Source organism: Epinephelus fuscoguttatus, linkage group LG4 (assembly GCF_011397635.1).
Source record: "Epinephelus fuscoguttatus linkage group LG4, E.fuscoguttatus.final_Chr_v1".
In the NCBI taxonomy this organism is placed as follows: Eukaryota; Metazoa; Chordata; class Actinopteri; order Perciformes; family Serranidae; genus Epinephelus; species Epinephelus fuscoguttatus.
Window position 1 is genome coordinate 29189434 of NC_064755.1, and position 22629 is coordinate 29212062.

The window sequence follows — 22629 nt, forward strand, 5'->3', positions numbered from 1 at the left end:
TCTCTCGAATGTAGTGGAACTGGATGGCACTCAGCTTGCGGTAATTACAACACAAAAAAATAAGTTTCAAAAACTCAACAGCAATGTCTCTTTCCAGAAATCATGACCTGGTTACTTAAGCTAATCCACAGACCTTGTTGTGAGCAGTTTCACATAGGAACTATTTTCCTTCTGCTGAACTACACCCGCCAACCGTATCACTGCGCAGAAGGAAGAGTGCATCTACTCATGGACGAGAGGCTGTACTTATGACAGCACAAGATGTAAACATTATTGGCGTCCTCTTCAGCTAATGTTAGCTAGCTCAGTGGTGCTAGGTGAGCTAGCTGTAGATGCACTCTTCTTTCTGCGCAGTGATACAGTTGGCGGGTGTAGTTCAGCAGAAGGAAAATAGTTCCTACGTGAAACTGCTCACAACAAGTTTTGTGGATTATTTGGGGGGACTGTGTCATGATTTCTGGAAAGAGACATTGCTTTTGAGTTTTTGGCGCTTTGAGCACCTCAAGCTGAGTGCCATTTAGTTTCATTATATTGGAGAGAAGGCAGACATCTCTACAGCCGATATTGCCAACACTCTGCAACTCACACCAAAACAATCTAGACTGATAAAAAGTATCACAGGTTAGAAGAAAAATAATGTATTTTTAATTTTTTCCAATAATGTAAGGTATAGTAGTGTAACATTTAGGAGTATTTTTACTTTAGACATTTTAAGTACATTAAGCTAATATTAGCAATGCACTTTTTGGACATTTACAGGATTATTACTCATAATTGAGTATTTTATATCACAGTATTGAGTAAAGGATCCGAGTACTTCATCCACCACTCAGAAGTACATCCCAGAAAGAAAAGAAAACATAGTGAGTGGCCAGATGGGGGTGGTATCACCTCCACTTTTAAATACACAACACAAGTTCAGGGGAATTATGCACCTATAAACATGCACATATATCAGTATTTCATGGATCATCTCTGACATTTCTGTTTTTAATATCTGTAACAAAGAAACTGAACTAGTTAACATTTAAAAGTTGATTTTTTTTTTTTTAACCAATTCCTGTCCTGGATCTTAATTCAACTGAGCTTTGTTCCTAATTGCATTGGTGACAGATCAAACTTGTACTGGTAGTTTCACAATATGTCGTCGTGTTTCACATCAGATTAGGTCTGAAAAGATGAGCACAGTGTGTATATAGAAGATGAAGAGCAGAGAGAGTCTGCATTGAGAGTTAATTCCTGAACTCTGCAGCCAGGAGACCTACGACAGAGGTTATACTAATGGAGATAAGAGCTCACAGGTCAGTGAGGGCGGGGGATGGGTTGCAGGATTTACTGTTGGGATAGTTTATTCTATAGTGACACTGCTGGAATGGCATCTGGACCACTGTAGAAGAAAGATGCTACAGGCACAATTTAGAGGTATTATGAGATGATATCTCCGCCCACGGCCCCCGCCCGCCAGGGGGGAATAACACCAGTCAAGTCACTCTGCAGATAAGTCCTGGGACAAAGACTGGAATATACTATATTCAGCAAGTTAGGACAGCAGGGTGATTTTTCAACTTTGGACACAGAAAGGCACCTACAGCTGCTAAAGAATCCTTGAAATCATGTAATGTGCAGGTCTTTTACAAATTTTGTTGCTCAAACCTGAAAAATGTTTTAACGGGATACAGATTTTTTTGTGCCTTTGTGGCTGTAGCACTCCAAAACAATGGCTTTGACTGACTGAAGCAGAATCATGTGGGGAGACATCTCCATGACTGAAAGCCAGGATGTGTTTTCATGAGTCAAGCAAATGATCTTCTTCGCTGGGACCTCTGGGATTCTACGTGTGGATGTTTTAAAATAGGCTCTGACAGACCTTCAGCACACTGTTGGCACCATGCCTTACCATGATGAGGAGTACCCAGGTCAGCCTCTGTGGCAGTCTGTGCTGCTCTTCTGCTGTAAGGGCATGATCGAGGGCATCATGGTCGTACTCTTCTTCTGGCTCCTGGTGCAAGTCCTTTTCACCAAACATCTAGAAGGTATGGTCTTAAAGGATGGGTTCAGGTTTTCAAGTCTTAAATAATACATTTTCCAAAAAAAGCAATGCAAAAAGATCTAAAATTGGAAACTTTTACATCCATTTATGTATGTGAGGACATGGTAAAAAATGTGGTGATGGAGGCATATGTTTTTCTTGAGAGGTCACTATGTTCGATAACAAATAACTTTATTTATCCCAAAGTAAATTGCTGTGCAGCGTTAGTAATACAGTTTGGAGGAGTGCAGATGCAAAGAGTGCAGTACACAAGGACTAAAATAACATGACAGAAAATGCAAATATATGGCAAATATGAAATGAAATATATAGCAAATCTAAAATCTACTACTACTTTAACAATACCTAAATATGAAACATGGGGTCTAGGCAAATGGGGTTAAGTAATGCATGCTCTGTATTATGTAATTCAGGGGTTGCATGAGAATAAATTACAACATTTTCTAAACTGCTTCTAAACTGATTTTATTATTCTCTTTTTGTCTGCAGTTCACCTCCAAATTCTTCTTCTGGTCGGACTGACAGTCTTTTGTCTGTGCTTGGTCCTGGGATGTATTTTGTGCTTGAGGACAAGTCAGATATGTGCAGTGACAGACAAAGATCCTGTGACGTCAGCACCGGCTCCTGCTGAACCTGTGACCTTTACTCAGACTCCGCCTCCCTCAGCAGTGACGGTGGCGTCCAGGCAGCAGTACGAGGAGCTGGATGGAGACACAGTGGAGTATCCCTCTACTTTCACCAGCCCTACCCCTTCAGAGGGTGAATTCAGCACTAAGTCGTCCTCTAAACGAGCCAGAGCTGCCTCTGAACAGAAGGAGCAGCAGAAGTCTTATTTTTCCCTACGCCGCCTCAGCACACCACCACTAACATCACCCCTTTATAAACCCATACATCCCAGTCCTGCTTCCCTGCCTACATTTCCCAAACTGGGACTGTTGTCCAAAACATGTAAGGCCCTGCACAGGCGCTGCATGCTGACTGGAGATAAAACATCTTATAATGAACACAGCAGGCTCACCAGCCCCAGTGCTGTCTCTCCTTCTATGCCTGAAGAACCGATCCCGCTGGCTCCACTGAGCTACGGCTCCAGTGCCAGCTGCCAACAGCCAGTATCACCAAAACCCTGCCTCCATTTCACTATGGCCTTCTCTCCAGAGCAGCAAACCCTGGCAATCACTATCCTCAGCCTCACTGGGACACCACACAGACTGGAGGACGTGTCTGTGCTGGGCAGCCTGCCGCCTCTGTACCCCTGTCCCGTACAGGCCTCTGCACAGAGCAGCCCTGAGACCCACAGCCTGGTGCTGCTTCTGAAGATGAGCTCTGTGAAGGAGCTCCAAAAGTGTGTACTGAGAGTAGCCGTATACACACAGGAACCTCCCAGCATGAGAGGCACCACACTGGGTGAACTGGAGGCTGAGTGTGGAGGAAGGGACTGGAGAGCAGAGCATCCATTTCACTTCACAAAAGAGCTCAACCCAAACAAGTGGAAGCTGAAAAAGGTAACTGTGTATTGAGTTATAATGTGTGAGCAGATGTTGGCTTTATTTTTAAGAGACAAAGAAGTATGGGCAGATTAACCCGTTAGGAGACCCGGAGGCAAAAATCTATTGCTGGGCCCCTTTTGAGCACTTTTACGACTTAAAGGAGCAGTGTGTAAGATTTAGGGGATTCAGTGGCATCTAGCAACGAGGACTGCAGATTGCAACCAGCTGAAACTGTTAAAGTTAGAATTCCTTCAGTGTTCATTGTTCAGGAGGTTTTTTAACCTGTAGTCGAATTATCCACAGAGGTCTCTTCTGCTCTAAAACAAAGGAACTCAGTGATTTAAACCAGTCAAAACACAGAATAGAACAGTTTTATGTTAAAATAAATCAGTACTTTTTCCAATGCTCTTGTCATGGAGGAGCTGCTGACTACAGTGACTGTTGCCAAAATGCAAGTAGCCCTTTCTAGAGCCAGTGTTTGGTTTGTCTGTTCTGGGCTATTGTAGAAGCATGGCAGTGCAACATGGCAAACTCCATGGACGAGGAGCCGCTCCCTATGTAGATACAAACAGCTCATTCTGAGGTGACAAAAACAAAACGATTCTTAGTTTCAGGTGATTAAACACTAAAGATTTCTGCAAATATGTCCCCCTAAATCCTACACGCTGGACCTTTAAGTTAAAGATTAAAGATCAATAATGAACATTCCAGCTCTCTTTATGATAACAAACAGTGAACCTAAGGGTGTGGGGGAAGATTGTGTTGCCCGGTTAGAGGATAAAATTATCTAATAAAACAAGGAAAAAGGAGATGAGACAAAAGTCTGCATTTTGTTATGTTTGATTTTTGTTTTGCTCTGTTGCACATGTGATCCCTGTGGTCAGCAACACATTATTTTTTTCTGTCAGTGATTGGTGTACGTTTCATTTACTACTAAGCCTCATGCTGTGTATCCCGCTGATCGAGGTTTCCCTCTCTGCTCTCTGACCGCAGATTCTGATCCCACAGGATGCAGCGATGTGTAAGGGGCTTAGCTGTCCTCCACAGATCTTCATTTTGCTTCAGTATCAGCCTCTGGGCCATCGCATCAAAGCCACGGTCCTCAGAGCAGATAACCTAGACAGCCTCGTTCACACGTTTGCAGCAGCAGGTAAAAACTAGCGTTTAATCTCACTTGAATTTGCCTAAATGTGTATTTGATAACAGAGATCCCATAAGGACATCATGCATAGAGGTGTTATGTAAGCGTGCGTGGGCAGAACTAACTTTTGTCTTTCAGGGGCAGAGGTAAAATAATTCCCTATGTTTGCTTTTAATGTTTAGGGGATTAAATGATGTCTTACAGGACCTGAATGCAGCAGGAGATCATCCCTTTTTTTAATGACATTGTGGTTTAATCCTTTACTATTCAAAATCCTCAGGAAAATGTTCCAATCTCCTCTGAATCTCTGATCTGACAGATCTAATCTTTGTTGGCATTAGCCTGTCAAGGCATTACTTTTATTGCAGACCAGCACATCCTGTGTAAAGAGCCATTAGATATTATGATATCTGTTTCATGTACATTATGTCACATGAATTTGACTTGGATAATCTCTTTTGTTTTATATCAGATAGAACATGTATGCTCATGGAGCAGACATATCAGCATTACTATGGATAAAGACAGGGATAAATACTTATTTTATGTATCCTAGCTCCATGTTTTACTTGATCACACCGTATGCTGTATTTACAGGAGAAAAAGTCATCGGTTTGAATTTAGGGCCCGAGCACCGACCGCAGACAGTCACGAAGGCTGAAAACTGAAAGAATTACCATTATTTTTCTCTGAAAAGAATCACATTTTTGTGACTGCACACACATCAGAACTGGGGAAAATTTACATCTGATGTGGGTCTGGTCAACGGATGTCAAAATGGCTCTGTAGCACCCCCACTGAATTTCTACCAGGCAGCCCTTGAAGCTGGTTCCACCTGCATGTGCGAAACTTGGCAGGCACCTGTAACATCCCAAAACATACAAAAAAAAGTCTCTTGGAGCCATACCCTAAACCCAACTGGAAGTCAGCCATTTTGAATTTTATGTGGATTTTTTTGTGCATTTTTGGACCTTTTCCAGAGGTTGTACTTTAACAAAGCCCTTCATCAGATTTGATCCGATTGACTTCAAATTTTGTCTGTACCATCTAAAGACGTTTGACATCAAAAGCTGCTCAAAGCTTGACTTTTCGTCAAACTGCGTGACTGTGGCGGTGCGTCATATTTTTATGTTTTGCCACCAAAAAGGAAGTGGTTTGTAACTCCAGTATACATGGTCCAATCTTCCCCAAACTTTACATTTTATGAGGCTCCAAGCTCGAAGCCAACTACATGCACCATAGGTGTCATGGTGATTGCGCCACCTACTGGCACCAGGAAGTAAGACTTGTCAGACAATTATCTTTTGATTTACCTGAAATTTGCGTGGCAGGGTCCACAATTGATTCACAGCAACATAAGGTATAATTAGTTTGTTCTCCAGCGCCACATAGTGGCCACTGAAAGTTCTACAAAATGTGAGATAGGTCATTCCAACGCCCACACTCTATGATATACCATCTCATTCCTGCGTGCAGGGTCTGACTGTCACAGAAATGAACAGCAGCATCAGTTGGCATCCTACCAGGACCCCCGAGTTGCACAGAGATGCAAGGCCCCTTCCATCACTGCTTGCAGCTTAATTAATTTTTCTGTGTTTTTTTATGACTTAGTGGCATCTAGCAGTTAAAACTGCAACCAGCTGAAACTTCTTTCAGTGGTAATCATTCAGGAGGCTTTTACCAGGAGCCAGTTTATCCTCACAGGTCTCTTCCTCTCGAAAACAAAGGGCATCAGTGATTTAAACAGGTAAAAAAAACACTGAATTAAGCAGTTTCATGTTTATAAAGGGCCTGCTAAATGCAACGGCTCATGCCAAAACAAGAATGTCCCTGTCTAGAGCCAGTGTTTGGTTTGTCCATTCTGGGCTATTGTATAAGCATGGCAGTGTAGCTAGGCAAACTCCATGGACGAAGATCCGCTCCCTTTGTAGATTTAAATGGCTCATTCTAAGGTCACAAAAACACAATAATTCTTATTGTCAGGTGATTATGTACTAAAGAAAACAAACTTATTATATTATGCTCCATTTCTGCCAACATATTCCCATAAAGCCTACACACTGGACCTATAAGTTTAGGTTTAAAGATCTAGAATTAACATTTAAGGTCTCTTTGTGATAGCACACAGTTTTCTCAAGTGGCTTTCTGTCATACTGTATAACATGCATGTGCCTGTGTACAGAACACCAGGTGGTGATCAATCTGCATCATGAAGGAGTCGTGATCTGCAGCAAAGAAACTGAAGGAGGATCCTGTACTGTGTGGAACACTTCTTTCCTGTTTGACCTGCCTCCAGGAGACATCACTCAGCTGCCCCTCATGCTTGAGTTCATAATCATGCAGGTAAGGATCGCTCTGTGGGCTCACAGTCCTTGAATAAAATGCATGTCTACAAATAACTGTATATATCTGTAATGTAACTCTGAATTCCTCACTCCTGCTCCTGTGTGACAAACTCAGGTCCTTTCAGAGAGCAAAGTCCTTGGTCGAGTCCTGATCGGAGCAGAGGCTGCAGACGCAGGACGTGCTCACTGGAGGGACATGTGTAGCCTGCAGGTGGAGCAGGCACGCTGGCACACTGTGCAACCAGAGCCTCTATAGATCTCTGACACAGGTGTCCTGTTTGTAATGTCCTGAGGCACTGTATGAACTCCATGTGCACCTAAAATAAGCTATTACAGGTCACCTTTGCCATGAAATGCATACAGCTAATGTTTCACTTAAATGATGTGTTTACTGACAGTTCTAACGGGCAGATATATGGGCACTGCGCTCAACAATAAAATCTCTACAATGGCCTTATTTCAGTGTATCAACCTGTGAATTCTCCCATAGGAAGGTACTGTAAGTGCACACAGTGACCTTTGGAACAGCCCAGTGTAAGTTCAGTTTGCAGGCTTATGCAGACTGTTTGTGACACATTACGTAGAACAGACTTTCTATATGGATCTTGTACAATTTGTCTCTTATAATCGTTCTCTTCTAGTAAACAAAGGAAAACATGAAGGTAAATGAACTGATCTTTATTGAAAAATACTGAAGCATTATTCCAGTATTTAGTCCTTGTAACTAAAATACACGTTGTCATTCATTTGAACATGTAATACATACAAATGTACCTTATATTCCCTCATGTTCATTTTATAATTTCACTGTTCTTTAAAGATAAAAATGTTGTTGGCTGTGGGATTTTCTGAATGTTTAAATGATGTGAAGAATTATATCATGTCATATAAATAAAACACACTTTTGCCTGAGGTAGCTTGGTGAATTTTTATTAACACTATTGTTTGGAGCATTCACCTCAGCATAGTGATACTCAGGTTACAGGACATGGGCAAAATCTGGACTGGGATAGGGTGCTGTTTGACCCACCAATCATTTTGTAATCCATAATAAAAATAAGTTGATTCACACTGGGGATTTCTTTTTGTACCTTGAGTGTAAATAAGGTGCCAGAGTGCACAAAAAAAGCATAAAAAAAGAGCGTGTTTGTCAAAAATAAAAGTGCTAAGGACGATCCCCTGGCCTTCCTGAAAGAGATCAGGGCTGAGCCATGAATATTCCCAAATTCCACTGACATCTGACCTGTGTGGGGCTGCTGTGGCTAGATTTGCTTCCTGGCAAAGATAGGTGAGGACAGCAAAGGTCGAAAGGTTATAAACAGGCAATTAATATTAATGTTGTTTCATTAACTGGCCCCTAGCCTCCTGTCATTTTGCAAAAGTGGCCCCGGGGCAAAGCAAGGTGAGTATCCCTGCCTTAGCAGAATCTGTCTTTAAATTGTTTAAGTAAATTAGTCCTTAAATTTCATTTGAGTAACAAACATACAGTTTAAGTTATAAGGCACAAATATGGCAGGTACAGCACCCTGTATCAACTGAATGAGTCTTAACAGAACACCTCATTTGTCCTCTCCTCCCTCTTCATCTTCATCAGGGCTACAGATATTTACAAGCTCAGCCATGAATATTCCGTCAGGACAGAGCAAAGGTGGTGTCTTCTGAGGCAGGTCAGTCTCATCTGAACTGTGAGGAGACTTGTCCTGGGTCGGCTGTTTGGGCCTTAGTGTTGCTAAATCAGGAGAAATAACACAAAAGATTAATATTCCAAAATGTCAAATCGATTTTGTATTTGTACACATGCAGAGGACAGAGGTGGATGAAAGAAGAGAATTTAATTAAGACCAGGGACTTATCAACCAATACTGATGAGAAAAGTAGCTTGTTATTTTATGAAACAATTTGCTCCATATTATTTAGTATAGCTTAATATTGTATATAGTATTTGTGGATATGTCCCTGTTTGAGATAAAGGCATGAATCATGTGATTTTGCCAAAGGCTCCAAAACTACAAACAGCACAGATCACAGCACACGTCTAGATTATGACACTAACTCATGCACAACTTCACCTGGCAGCAGATTCTCATTTTTTGCCCTCAGATTGTAGATTTCTGCGTTCATAGCTGACATCTGGCAGAGGAGAGAACGATTTCAAATCTCTCATTTCATCTTTATATTGAGAGCTAAGACCCTTTTGCAGATGTGTTCTGTGTTTTTTTTTAATAAATGCTTTTAAAAAGTTGTTTTTAAATTATTAGTTTCACATAATTCTTTTCAAAAAGAAGCTAGAGGGCAAAATAATTTTATTGTAAAGTGCAGCTTGCTGTTTGACATTTAGGACCTTGATTTTTAGTTGCATGTCTGTAGTTTTTGGAGGATGGAATTTACAATTTCTTATATATAAGCACTCGTAACTTTCTTTGTCTTTGATACAGACATGATCATACTATCTATGGATGTTACTGACTGGTCCTCTTGTCACTGGCCTTCTGTATACGACAGTGACGTACAGTAACTCTTTCCTATCCTCTTATGGTGCCGTCAGATGTGCTCCAGCTGACCAGTTCGCTCCTCAGCTTCAAATCCGATTATTTGCAGAGTAGAAAGAGTCATATGTGAGATTATAGCTAAACTACGTCTCACAGAGTTTGAGTGGTTGTGCAGCCAGGCTGACACCCCTCCCTGTGTGCCGCTGTATGCTCTTTGATTAAAGCAGAAGCTGGGATTAGTGCATGTGTGTGTGTGTGTGTGTGTGATGAATGAATGTGCGGGTAGTTAATTTTATGATATATTCTGTGTGGTGAGCTTATGCCATCAATGATATTAATTTGTATCAGCTGCAGATGCTGATATTATTTATGAACCAGCGCACAGACAGGCAGATACAGATGGTCTTTTGATTGCTGTGGTGTCTGGAGGTTTAATGTTGATGTTTTAGTCATTTAGCTGTTGCATATACTGCTCAGACTGTTTGTTTATGAGGTTTTGACATGGTAACCCTTCCATTCAGTGTAATTTAAGCCTTTAAAACCTGTTGGCTTTGCTTGTGGAAGTTTTCCTCAGATTGAGCCTCCTCTGCTGGCGGCTTTCCCTCCTCCCCTGCTGGCCAGTCACTGCCCTCCTCGTCCTCCTCGAACACTGGCATCAGACCAGAGCCCTGCTGATGCCAGCTCCTCCTGTCCGCTGCATTCTGAATGGAAACAAAAAAAAAGTTCTTTCTGCGCTTTTTCACATTGGTGTAATCCATTTAATCTCTATCAGTGTATGTCAGAGGCTCCTTACCCTGGCAGCTCTAGATGTGTGGGACCAGTCTTGTAGTGAGGAGGCGCCAGTCTGACTTGCTGCTGGTCTGTTGTTGATCTTTCCCACCTCCTTTCCTTCTCGCTCCTTAAACAGACTCTTTAACTATAAATATAGTAAGATACAGAATATTCCTCTGATGAGGCTTGTTGTCATTTACAATAAGTATAAAACAAGATACACTACCATCCTTCTCTCCAGCAACACTTTCCAGCTCCTCCTGGGAGACCCCGAGGCGTTCCCAGGCCAGATAAGATATGGAATCCCTCCAGCCTGTTCAGGGTCTGCCCTGGGGCCTCCTACCAGTTAAGATGTGCCCGAAATACCTCCAACAGGAGGCACCCAGGAGGCTTCCTGATCAGATGCCTGAACTGCCTCAAATGACCCCTTTCGAAAACAAAGGAGCAGTGGCTCTACTCCGAGCTCCCTCCACATGTCCAAGCTCCTCACCCTATCTCTAAGGCTGAGCTCCGCCACCCCACGGAGGAAACTCATTTGGGCCGCTTGTATCTGAGATCTCATTCAATGCGTACGTCACAGTGTTGCAGAATTTAAGCAAAGTCGTTAAGATTCATCCTCTGCAGACACTGATGTCGGTATTAAATATCATGACCAATCCATCCAATAGTTAATGAGATTTTTTTTTAGTCTGAAAGTAGTAGATTTTTCGCCACATTGCTAGATAAAAAACAAACAGAAATCATGCTGGCATCATGCAGCACATACCTGCTCAGTGATCATCCTCCTCTGCTGGTCCGTCTCTACACTCAATGGACAGACAGCTGGCTTCTCATCTTTAACCTGCAGATGAGGAGTCTGTCATTTAATATGCTTATCACTATAGGAGGCCATCTTTAGAGGTGTTTCTGTTATGTTACTTTACTGGGTAGCGCTGCCTCAGTGTTTGAAGCTTCTGCACTGTCGGAGTTTCCTCCTGCTGCTGCTTCACCCTCCTCCTGCTCTCTGAAAACATGAAGGAAGAAGTTTCAGAGCTGAGCCAGTGAGGAAAGTCAACATGTTATTCTCTGTAGCTTTTTTCAGACGCAGGCTCATACCTTCCAGTGGGGCCCTCAGTGAGTCAGTGGTTGAGACATTTGTGAGGCCTCCTTTATCTTGGTCATCTTCAGAGGCCTTTTGCATGAGCGTTCATGAGAAACAGATGATAAAGGACAAAGAGATGTGCTGGTTAATTCCCTATTCAACAGTTCTGTGAAACACAGATCAATGAAATATTTAATTCAAGGCATAATGAGGTTGCATGTTTAGGGTGTAGTGACTGCACCTTGAGTTTCAGAGCAGAAGTCTTGAGTTGGGCCTCATGTTTTTCTGTCTCTCTCAGCCTCTCTAGACTCTTCAAAGCTTTGTCCCTGTCACAGTGAGGATGAAAACCTGTTACACACTGACTTCCCAGTCTTTAAACTCACTTGTCAGTTATTCAAAGAAGGCTTACTTTTCCCTCAGTTCCTTCTCTCTGTCTGACAGTTTTTGCTTCAGCCTTTGAACCTCACCGCTTTGTAAACACACCTATTAATAATGAAAGTTAACAGTCAGGTAAAGCCCCTTATTATGAGGGTCAAATTTAGTTCAGCGAGGGAGGAACATCTCGTTACCTGTGGGGTTTTGTTTTGGCTGCTGTGGGAATCTGATGGTGGCTTCCATAACAAAGAGGATTCTGATAAGCTGATAAACAGATAGAGTACACGATAAAGACACAGATCACAGAATTTCATTTTCAGCGTTTGCTGACGGCGCATTTCAAAAATGAAAATCTCATCAAAATCCACTCACTCAGTTTGTGTCCCTGTGTCCTCAGTGTGCACAGAGGCCTCACCGCCTGGGAATACAGGGTCAGAGCACTTTGACGCCCCCTCTTGTTTAGAGAATAAAACAACACTTGCTGCACTTTCAGAGTAATCCTAAAGTACAGTTGTCTTTGTGACAATGTTATGCAAACTAAACATTTCATGGATGTCAACAAAAACAGACCTTATAAACAAAATTATTTTATCAATTACAACACCACTTTTGTTATTTGATGTCTGACTTGTCCATGTGTGGAAGGCTTTTTCCACATAGGCTGTAATAAACAACGCCTAAGGGATCTTTTTTCTGGGTATCATGTCTCATGTCACTCTGTGTTTTTTATTAACTTGTTATTTTTTCATTACTGTCTATTTGTTTCACCTGCCATGCCATTATTTGGGTCCTCTGATTGGTTCCTGCCACTGTATAGGTGAGGCCATACTTGTGTTGTATGTTTTGAAAGCTCTGAGGAAGACCTGCAGCGGTCAAAATACGTTGGCTCTTTTATGATTTAGCCACTACTACAAAGGCTTTTTGATATTTCCTTTCTTGTTTTTCTATATTTTTCAGAGTACCTGGATTTCCTTCCTGTCGATTCCAAAGAGTAATGTTGTTGAGAATATTTGTAGGTACCACAGACGACTGAAAAAGAAGCGCATTCACCTTTATCTTTGTGTCTGTGAAGCAGAGCCCGACTCCTGCTCCTCTCCAGCTCCAGCTCTTGTTTGCATGCATCAAGCTCAACCCTCAGCAGTGAGTCTGGTTCAGTCTGTTAAAAAGCACATATTTAATAAATAACCAGTACAGTATATATTACACTTAAAGGTCCAGTGTGTAGGATTTAGGGGCATCAACTATGTTTTCATTAGTTGGTAATCACATGAAAATAAGTTTTTGTTTTGTTTTCGTTACCTTAAAATGAGTGTTTATATCTACATATGGAGCAGGTCCTCTTCTGAGGAGTCTGCCATGTTGTTCTATAGTAGCCCAGAATAGGCAAACCAAACACTGGCTCCAGATAGGTCTATTCATGTTTTTGCCACCATGTATCTCCTACATGCTTAGCACATGAGAGAAGTTTCAGTTCTGGCAAAGTAAAAGACAAATAAGTCGGCACATAAAGTAGCTCCCATTTAGAAGGATTTTAATGCAGAGTGACGTTTCAAGCCAAAAGATTACAAAACTGAACTGAACTGTACCATACTACTTGGTGGTTATATGGCTTTAGAAGTTTCAGTTCTGCAGCCTCACTGCTAGATGCCACTAAATCCTACACACTGGACCTTTAACAATGAGATCATCTCAGTGCGCTAACACTGAGGGGTACTCTACCTTGGCTCTGGTCAGCACTGTCTCCATGTTAGCTTTGTGTTGCCGCAGTTTCTCAATTTCCTCTCTAAACAGGAAAAAATGCAAACCAAAACAAGATGTGTGAGATTTAGATAGCAACTGATCAGTGGAATTTGTGTTTTATAATACTGACTCACTTGTCTTTCTGGCCATCTTTGTGGAGTTTGTCAATCTCAGTTGCCAGGCGCACAGCCTCTGCTTGCAGCTGAAATTAAATTGATTTTTAAAGTTAAATGCATCCAAATGTGCTGATGTGGTATAAAGTTTATTTTGAGTGGATGGTCTTACTTTATCTTTGGAGTTGTTCTTTTTGAGTTCGTCTAACTCTTTCTGCGTGGACTGCAGGGTCAGAGCCACCTTTTGCCATTTCTCTGCCCAGTGTGAGGCCACAGCTTTTAGCTCCTCGATTCTCTTCAATTTCGCTGCATCTTGTTTCCGATGCTCTTCCTCTCGCAGGTGTTGCTTGTCTTCCGTCTCAAGAACCTCAGACTCCAGACACAGACACTGATCCTGCAGATTCTGCTTCTCTAATTCCAAAACTTCAACAGATTCCCTGGATAAATTGTTGAAGGGTTTCAGTGAAGAAAGGGTAATTGTACTACAATGCATGACTTCAAATGTAAAATGGCGCTCCATTAACATCTCACCTGAGCTGGCAGCACTTTTCTTTCATCTTTGTTAACTCCTCATGGCCACCTTCATTAAGTTTACTCAACAGTTGGTCTTTGTCTCTGATCAGCTGAGATCGTTCAGCCTCCAGATCTGTGATCTGTTTGGAGCTGGTGGCCCTCTCTGCTGTTGCCTCCTGTAGCTGAGACTGTGAAGTTCTCAGCTTCTCCTTCATGATTTCAAGCTCATGTGTCAGCTTTTCATTTACCTGGTGTAAAGACACAACAGGGATCATTTCATAAAGGATTCAGTACAAGCAAAATTGAACAAAAATATGTCCACTTGAAGATTTTAACCTCTCTGAGAGCTTTAACTTCTCCCTTAATCAGAACTGCTTCCTGATCTTGTTTGTTGTTGTGTGATTTAGCTTCAGTTTCAATGACAAGATCTGCTTATAAACAATCTGGAGATTAAATACGATACCTTAATCAGTTGATCTTTGTCAGACAGAGCCCCTGTCAGTTTGGCCTTCAGTTCTCTTACATTATCCTCCAGCTTTAGCACTTGAGTCGACAAGATGGCTTTTTCCTGAGGAGAAGAAATGACAATTTTCATGGTGTGACTTCAGTTATGAAATGGCATAATGTGCCGGAAGAATAAGGTAACATCGAATCAGAGTCAGCTGACCAGGCATGCTTGGCTGATCCTGTTGTTAGCGTCACTCAGCTGTTCTTGTATTTCAGAGTGATTCTCTTTTGTCTGGCTCAGCTTCTGGTTCATCTCCTTGATTTGATTCAACAGCATCTTCTGTGTCTGTAGAAACAAAATACATGCAGCCTAACGGTGTAAATATGGACAACTTTGTGATTTCATACAAACGAAGCAACAGTAAATTTTGAGAATTCTCTTAGACCTCTGTCGACGCCTGGAGTTTCTGAAGCGCCTGGTTTCGTTCTTCCTCTTGTGCCTTTGCTCTCGTCTCAGCATCTCTCAGAGCCTCTCTCAGCCTGTACAGCTCTGTGTCACCTTCCTGCCTCTCCTGAATCAAAGTGTGTTTGGCAATCAAAATGAAGAATAATACATCGTTCAGAAAAACAAATCTATTTCCAGAATACATGAATACACACGTGTTTGTTTAAGTCTTCTTGACTCAGTGGTAATGTTCTGCTGAGCGAGCCAGGAGTTCTTTCAGCTGGTTGATCATTGCTTCCTCTGCCCAAACTGGACCTCATCTGCTGCATGTCCTTCTCCAGCTGTAGGACCCTTGTGATTGAATTTCACATGAGGATGTGTTGGTGAAGATTCTCACTCATCCAGGTCAAGATAATCTTAAGTGCTGTGTTGTAGGCAACTGGACTTGCTTGAGCTTCTTGAAGACGTTTCACCTCTCATCCAAGAGGCTTCTTCAGTTCACTGAGAACTGATGAGAGGTGAAACTTAAGCAAGTCTAGTTGCCTATGATATAGCACTTAAGATTCACATGAGGGCTTTCAATCTTTTCCTTTCCATGTCTTTTGCTGCACTTACTTTTCACGAAGCTCTGCACGTTGCCGGATCTTTTCAAATTGGGACAATTCAGCTGCCTCCTTCTCCTGCTCAAGAGCACCCATCTCTTCTGACAGCTGCTGTGAAACACATCAGCGCAAAATAACCCACCAAAACAAGCAGTGGCAAGGCAAGGAAAAATAACAGTAGGTCATAGAATTTGTTACACTGATATTTAAATTTAATATTTTTTTATTTGTACTTACCTTATGTTTCATGTCAAGCAGCTGTGCAGTATTTATGTTGTAGCTCAGCTCTGCATTTCTGGTCCTCAGCCAGTCCAGATGAGTGTCTAAATGCTCGTGAGCATCCTGCAGCCATTGCACCCCTTCTGCTTGTCTGAAGCTACTTTCAATTCGAGCAGCCCTTAATTCAGCCCCTGGAGATGGAGGGAATGGTCGTGTAGCACCCTCGAGCGCCAGATGGGACAATGACTGCCACTTCTTAAGACCTGGGTCATCCTGTCTGAAGCCGCCAGTGCTCCCAGATGTGCTGGAATACATACAGTATATCAGCCAGAAGTTATTACACCACCCTGACTTGAAATGTGTCCCCGTCGCTTAAAAATTGTATACGTTTCCCTCTCACCTTGTGCTGACTTTGGACAGAAACCCTGTCCCAGAGACAGTTGCCATGCCACACCATGCTGAGGTCTAAGAAAGACAAACACATTTTTAAAACAGCTACACATTTAAAACAGAAAAAAAGACTTTATCTGGGTTTTACCTGAGCTGAAAAGCGAGATTTGGTGTCCCACATGTCAAGGTCCATGAGAGAAAATGGACTTGAACTCCTGTATGGTGGTGTAAACATTTTGGACTGTCTTCCTAGATCCAAGTTATCTCTTCCCTTTGTGTGGGTGAGGCTACAGTTCTCATCTCCCTACGTGTCTCCCTGCCCAAGTGCCAGGGATAGATTTTCACACAAGGGTGGCAACTCGAGGTGAGTGGCTATTCTTGTATCATGTGTCTTGATTTTTCCACTGCTCGCTTGATGGTCAACAACTAGTTTTAACACTGCATGATCATTACAATGTGCTTGTGATCTACAGAATTATCCCCTCTTGATATGAATGTATTTAGCACACATCTTTCCCTAAAAACTGGTGTATCTGTATAAAAGAAAAGAGAAGAAACACCACACAGGCTACTGTATGTTTTGATTTAACAGTTGGAGTCTCCACAAAACTACTTTCTCTTACAGTACCTTGCTGCAGAAACCCTCTCCTGTCCACTGACAATGCTCACTCGCTCTGCCTGTGAACCACACACAGCTTTGATTGCAAGCTTTTCAGTGTCAAGCCCTTGAACTGAGTATCCATAGTAACCTCTGCACACAGTATGCAGTAGGGTGGGTGTGTCATGTGCTAACACTTCTGGGATAGTCTCCACATGATCTCACTCAGTCCTCTGACTGGCTGTTTGTTGACATGAGTTGTTAAGGACATTTCACAAACATATTACACACACAGCTTACCTCTGATTTATAATATGTGACAGATGCCTTTACGCACATGTAGAGAAAAAAAGCTTCTTAATTATGTTCTTAGAGAGATATAAATGATTTTATTTTAGCTCCAAGAATAAGCAAGCACGTGATGAATTGTCAGAAAGTGCCATGACTGTATAAGCATACTAATACCCCACAGCTCAATGTGAAATATTACATGCAACTGATTAAATCCAAAGTTGTGTCTTTGCACAGACCAGTCAGACCATTATTCAGCTCTATCCTTCAAAAGTATTGCACATCCCATTTAAAGTGTAACAGCGCCCCAGTTAAGAGTACCAACATGTTATTTCCATGGCCTATGAAGTTGAATCACTTGTGGCCAGTGGGCCAAATTTGGCCAAAAACAGGGTGCCAGGTGGCCCCCAAACCATTTCTAATTAAAACTAAACTAAAAAAGTTGATTCACAATGCATTTTTTTCCACTTTTAATGTTAATAAGGTACCAAAGTGCATAAAAAGCATCAAAATAGAGCTTGCTGATCAAAAAGGTGCCCGGGGAGACCTGACAGAGGTCCAGGCTAAGCCCTGAATGTCCTTAAATCCAAGAAATGTACTCCTTAGTGCACCTGACCCATGCAGGGCTGCTGCAACTGGCCCCTGACCTGACCACCTGTCATTTTGCAAAAATGGCACCCGGTCAAAGCAAGTTGAGTATCCCTGATATAAGCCTGGAGCTGCTCCAAAGACAATGAATGGGAACTGATTTGAAAAATATTTGTTTCTTTTCTTTATATACCCAAATGAGCATTCTTTTATTGTAGTGTTCTCATTGTGAAACAGAAAATGTACTCATATAGGCCTATTCATGAGATTCCACTGGGTGCTCTCAGTGTAACATCTGTCCAGATTAACTGTCTGTGGAGCAGCTCCAGACTGTATACCCTATGACAAAACAAATTTAAGTTTTAGCACTCTAGCTTTTGGAGTTGGAACAAAGTTGTTCATTTTTACTAATATTTTTGGACTGTCTTGGACCATAGGAATAACATGTAGGAATTTTGAAAGTGGGTGGAATTCCCCTTTAATGCTCAAACAGGCATAAGTGCATGCGTGACACAGTATTTAAAATTTAACAAAAGAGATTATAAGCTTTTGAAATCAAAATCCATCTGGATGAAAGAAATCGCCGTATGTTAGATTTAACGAATTTACTTGTAGGTCAGAAGTTTTACGGTTGAGCTCTTATTTTGAAAACACTTCCTATCGGAAGCCGGAAGTCGTCATCCAGAAGCTAGCAGCGCAGCATCTCTTCACCATTCAAGAAGCTAAAAGCTAACGTTAGCAGTTTAAAAGCGCTACTATTTTTCATTCAGCACTTCATTCATTTGTGTTTTTGAGGAGAGTGTGCTTCGCATTAATTCCGAACAGGTACAACATTTTAACCTCACGTTATCAATGAAATGCAGCGTGTGAGTCTTGGAATTACCGCTAACGTTTGATAGTAACTTAGCTAGCGTTAACGTTAGATAACAGGCCGAGGCTAACGCTAGTCAGTTAGCACAGCTATTTGATAACATAACGTTGTCTGTATCTCTGTTTAAAAGTTAGCTTATTAATTTTACAATACGTTTGTGATTATTCCAAAGCCTCTAAAGTAACGTGAAATTAAAACTTTCTTTTAATCGTTCTTTAACACTGTGCAGTCATGGCAGCGGATTGGTTGGGCAGTTTGGTGTCAATTAACTGTGGGCCAACACTGGGAGTCTATCAAGGAGAGGTGGTGTCTGTAGACCAGTCCAGCCAAACCATCTCCTTAAGGCAACCTTTCCATAATGGAGTCAAGTGCCCTGTTCCCGAGGTCACATTCAGGTAAGGCTCAGCCATGACTTACTTGCGCCCTGTTTATTTACAGATTTGGTTGATTGACAGTCACAGTTTCTTCCTGTTACTAAATATAGCATTCTGACTTCTTTTCCTCTGCAGTGCCATTGACATAAAGGAACTAAAGATTTTAGATATCAGGAATGGCAATACTAGGAACAACTCCTCCACATCTACAAAGATAAGCAGTGCTCCAGTTGCAGTCCCAAAAGGTGACCCCAGGTCTGTGGAGAAACTCAACTCTCCTCAGCACTGCTCCAAAAGCTACGGAGAACGTCACCTGGACATACCTGGTCAGCCAAAAGCATTTCGACGAAGACACAACTCCTGTAAGTGCGATGACGTACAGCTCGTTAGATAATAATAATGGTGATTGTTGCTGTGTTGAGACTCACTGTGTATGTGTCCCACAAGGGTCATCCAGTAGTCGAGGGCCAAACCAAGCAACACCGAAAAAGAATGGTTTGAAGAATGGTCAGATGAAGCACAGAGACGACGAGTGTTTTGGGGATGGCATGGATGACGGGCTGGATACAGACTTTGACTTTGAAGGAAACTTGGCTCTTTTTGACAAAGCAGCAGTTTTCTCAGAAATTGACATATCAGAGCGCCGGAATGGTGCACGGTCACGTGGGACACCTCAAGAGCAGACACCCACACGGTATCGTCATGATGAAAACATCCTGGAGGCCAAACCTATTGTGTACAGACAGATTACTGTACCGCAGCCTGGGGCCAAAGAGTACTGCACTGGTATGTTGTTTTGCATTGTAATGATTAAATTGGCAGTGAGGGCAGGTGGTTGGAAGTAGACTGTTGTTTATGCGTGTGTGTTTTTTTTCCATACAGACTCAGGGCTTGTTGTACCCAGTATATCCTATGAATTACACCAGCGTTTGTTGTCAGTCGCTGAGCGTCATGGTCTCTCACTGGAGCGAAGACTTGAGATGACTGGAGTGTGTGCAAGTCAGATGGCACTTACGTTGCTGGGTGGGCCCAACAGGTAAGCATGTACTAATGGCTTGTAAGCACAGACAACAGCAGACATTTAAACCCTACTTGTATTTTATCGCCCGCTGAGCTAGTACCCTACAAAAAAAGAGAACTGGCCAGTATGGTGTTCATTGGTCATAGAAATTAGTTACTTGACTGTTTTACAGTGGTTTAGCGTTGTTGGCAAGGTACATAATCAGCTGTAATAAAGTCCAAGCTTGTGTTTTGATGCCAAACGTTAAATAAACGTTAAATATTGAACAAATAAGCCTTTTATTAAATAATCAGAAAAGAAGCTGGATGAAATATCATGTCACAATATTTAGCAAAGTTTTATAAATGAACTGGATTTTTTTTCGCAGTGGCATAGTTATATTACGTATTTTGTCTCTATTTATCCACATGGTCATGTATTTATTAATGTCTTCGATATTTTTTGTAAATATGAAACACTTTAAACCTCCATACTAGTGAATTTTATTGTTTTATTCCCCAGTTTTGAATTTACTGGCATTCACTGCATTGAGAGTGCAAAATTCAGGATAGCAACTGAGTTTATTTTTTTCATATTACTTTCAGATTTACTCCGAAAAATTTACACCAGCGTCCCACAGTGGCTCTGCTGTGTGGCCCTCATGTTCAGGGAGCTCAGGGCATCAGCTGTGGTCGTCACCTGGCCAACCATGAAGTGGAGGTCATCCTGTTTCTGCCCAATTTTGTCAAGATGCTGGACTCAGTCACAAACGAGCTCACACTCTTCAACAAGACTGGTGGCAAACAAGTGTCAAATATCAAAGGTGGGCATATTTTTCAACTTTCATTTTCTTTTACTATATTGTTCTTGTTTTTCATTTTGAATTCTATGTGGTCAATTTAAAAAAAAAAAAAATTCCTCTCTGTCTCCACAGACCTTCCAGACACCCCGGTGGATTTAATCATAAACTGCCTGGACTGCCATGAGAACACATTCCTGATGGATCAGCCTTGGTACCGAGCAGCTGCTGACTGGGCTAACCAGAACCGAGCACCAGTGCTCAGCTTAGACCCTCCTGCTAGTGGACAGGGGCAGGCGGTCGAGGCCAAGTGGTCCCTCTCTCTTTGTCTCCCTCTTGCCTTGGCTGAGGGGGCTGGCAGCGTTTACCTGTGTGACATAGGTATTCCTCGCCAGGTGTTCCAGGAAGTGGGAATCAAGTACCTGTCCCCTTTTGGCTGCAAATTTGTCATCCCCTTGCACTCTGCATAATGGGACTAATGGTCTTCATGACAAATTGAATCTTTCACCCTCCATGACCATTTGGGTTTTGGCGCCTTATATTCTAGAGTCCATCCATTAAGTTTCTAACTCATCAACATGTGAATGGGACCACCGTTTGGTGCATTAGTTCTACAAGGACTAAGTTCATATGGATAGAATAGGAAAGAGCTTTAATACAAACTAAATTTGTTGACCATCAGAGGCTTCAGCCACTATGTAGATAGCTTTGTATTGACATATTACAAGATATTTGGAAGATAGATTTTTTCAAAAACACAGCTGAAGTGTCAAAAATAATACCACAGTGTTTAGTTTTAGATTGAATAGGACAATCTCTGACTTTAAGTGGAAAAAAAAAATCTCATTCTCATTGTAATCTAACCTAATTCCAAAGTCATCTGCTGAATAAACTGAGATCCACCATATAAGACACAATTTTGATGTTCTTACAATAATCTGGTTGAGACAACCGATTTACATTGGTGTTAAATGGCTTGGCTTAGAGCCTGCCATGCTCTGCAGTAATCTGTTACTGTCGTTTATGTGAGTTGTTTTGTATTTTCAAACTAAACCGTTGTGAAGTGAAGCAGAGAACCAGATAGCAGCAGTTCTGTTTGTCCATGGTAAAGTGGACTGTCATGATAAGGGCTTTGATAAGATGACACAGCAAGCAAAACCTCTAGAGTTCCTGCCTTTTTGTGAATAAAGAAAAAGGTCTACTTACTACAGTTTGGTACAACAGTGAGCCGAAGTCAAAACGTCACGTCCAGGTTAGCCTCTGTTCCAGTAGCTTCTGTCACTCAAAGTAACCTCTCATTTCTTTTATCATTGCCGTCAAGATGGCCAAGAAAGTTTGACATCCACCACAGCAATTATTATTAGAAGTTTAAAACCTTTGTCACGTTAACAAAGTTAAACTATGATTACTTCGTTAGCATAGAAAAGAAGATACACTTCCTATGAAAAAACAAGCGTGATTACTTCTGTCATTGTAACTTGGTTGTTGTCCACATCCATAAAAATATACAGGGCTTTAATTAAAGAAACTGTGTTCGTTACAGACTCTTATAAACATCGCAAAAATTTTTTTAATGACATTGTTTTTCAAAAAACTAAAACGTAGACTGTAATAAAGATGGACGACTTGTTTATGCTTCCTCTGACTGTACAGAAATGAAGCCCAAATATCCTGAATGTGCTGCTGAAGTCATTTGGAGCCACAGTCTGCGCAGTAATGATCAGGAAGTGGAGTTGCATTATCGGGGGCCCACCCATACACCCGACTGACTCAACTGTGAGTCAGTCGCAACTGTCAATAATGATGTCGCAATAACTAATTAAAACCAAACTAATGAGAAAAAACCGAACACCTTAACTTAAATGAGCGCGATAAGAACTAGGTTTAAATGAAAGAATCC

The 22629-nt window shown here is 41.7% G+C and overlaps 3 protein-coding genes across 6 annotated transcripts; 2 read left to right on the top strand and 1 right to left on the bottom strand.

Moving 5' to 3' along the window:
- Positions 1-1743: 1743 nt before the first annotated feature.
- On the top strand, positions 1744-7573 carry syt18b (synaptotagmin XVIIIb). Its single transcript, XM_049574923.1, has 5 exons — positions 1744-2033; positions 2540-3552; positions 4531-4687; positions 6861-7021; positions 7139-7573. The coding sequence occupies exons 1-5, from the start codon at positions 1889-1891 to the stop codon at positions 7277-7279; spliced, it is 1617 nt and encodes a 538-aa protein (XP_049430880.1). The 5' UTR covers positions 1744-1888; the 3' UTR covers positions 7280-7573.
- A 173-nt stretch (positions 7574-7746) lies between these two features.
- Positions 7747-19449, bottom strand: LOC125887041 (plectin-like). Of its 4 annotated transcripts, none has more exons than XM_049573531.1 (24): positions 19359-19449; positions 16219-16283; positions 15837-16122; positions 15613-15710; positions 15213-15348; positions 14999-15124; positions 14773-14898; positions 14569-14673; positions 14124-14353; positions 13765-14029; positions 13614-13681; positions 13459-13522; positions 12790-12895; positions 12112-12193; positions 11934-12003; positions 11774-11847; positions 11606-11690; positions 11379-11454; positions 11207-11286; positions 11050-11124; positions 10306-10428; positions 10055-10213; positions 9093-9153; positions 7747-8752 (listed from the first exon to the last, which is right to left on the bottom strand). In XM_049573531.1, exons 2-24 carry the CDS (start codon positions 16263-16265, stop codon positions 8583-8585), a joined length of 2712 nt encoding a protein of 903 aa, XP_049429488.1. In that variant the 5' UTR covers positions 16266-16283; positions 19359-19449; the 3' UTR covers positions 7747-8582. The 4 variants fall into 4 exon arrangements, with proteins under 4 accessions (XP_049429488.1, XP_049429487.1, XP_049429486.1 ...); XM_049573530.1 differs by lacking the exon at positions 19359-19449 and adding an exon at positions 16357-17013 and having other exon boundaries at positions 12112-12157; XM_049573529.1 differs by lacking the exon at positions 19359-19449 and adding an exon at positions 16357-17013.
- edc3 (enhancer of mRNA decapping 3 homolog (S. cerevisiae)) lies at positions 18365-21646 on the top strand. The gene is made up of 7 exons (XM_049573533.1): positions 18365-18510; positions 18786-18951; positions 19066-19292; positions 19378-19716; positions 19813-19966; positions 20536-20753; positions 20865-21646. The coding sequence occupies exons 2-7, from the start codon at positions 18788-18790 to the stop codon at positions 21197-21199; spliced, it is 1437 nt and encodes a 478-aa protein (XP_049429490.1). The 5' UTR covers positions 18365-18510; positions 18786-18787; the 3' UTR covers positions 21200-21646.
- Positions 21647-22629: the final 983 nt, after the last annotated feature.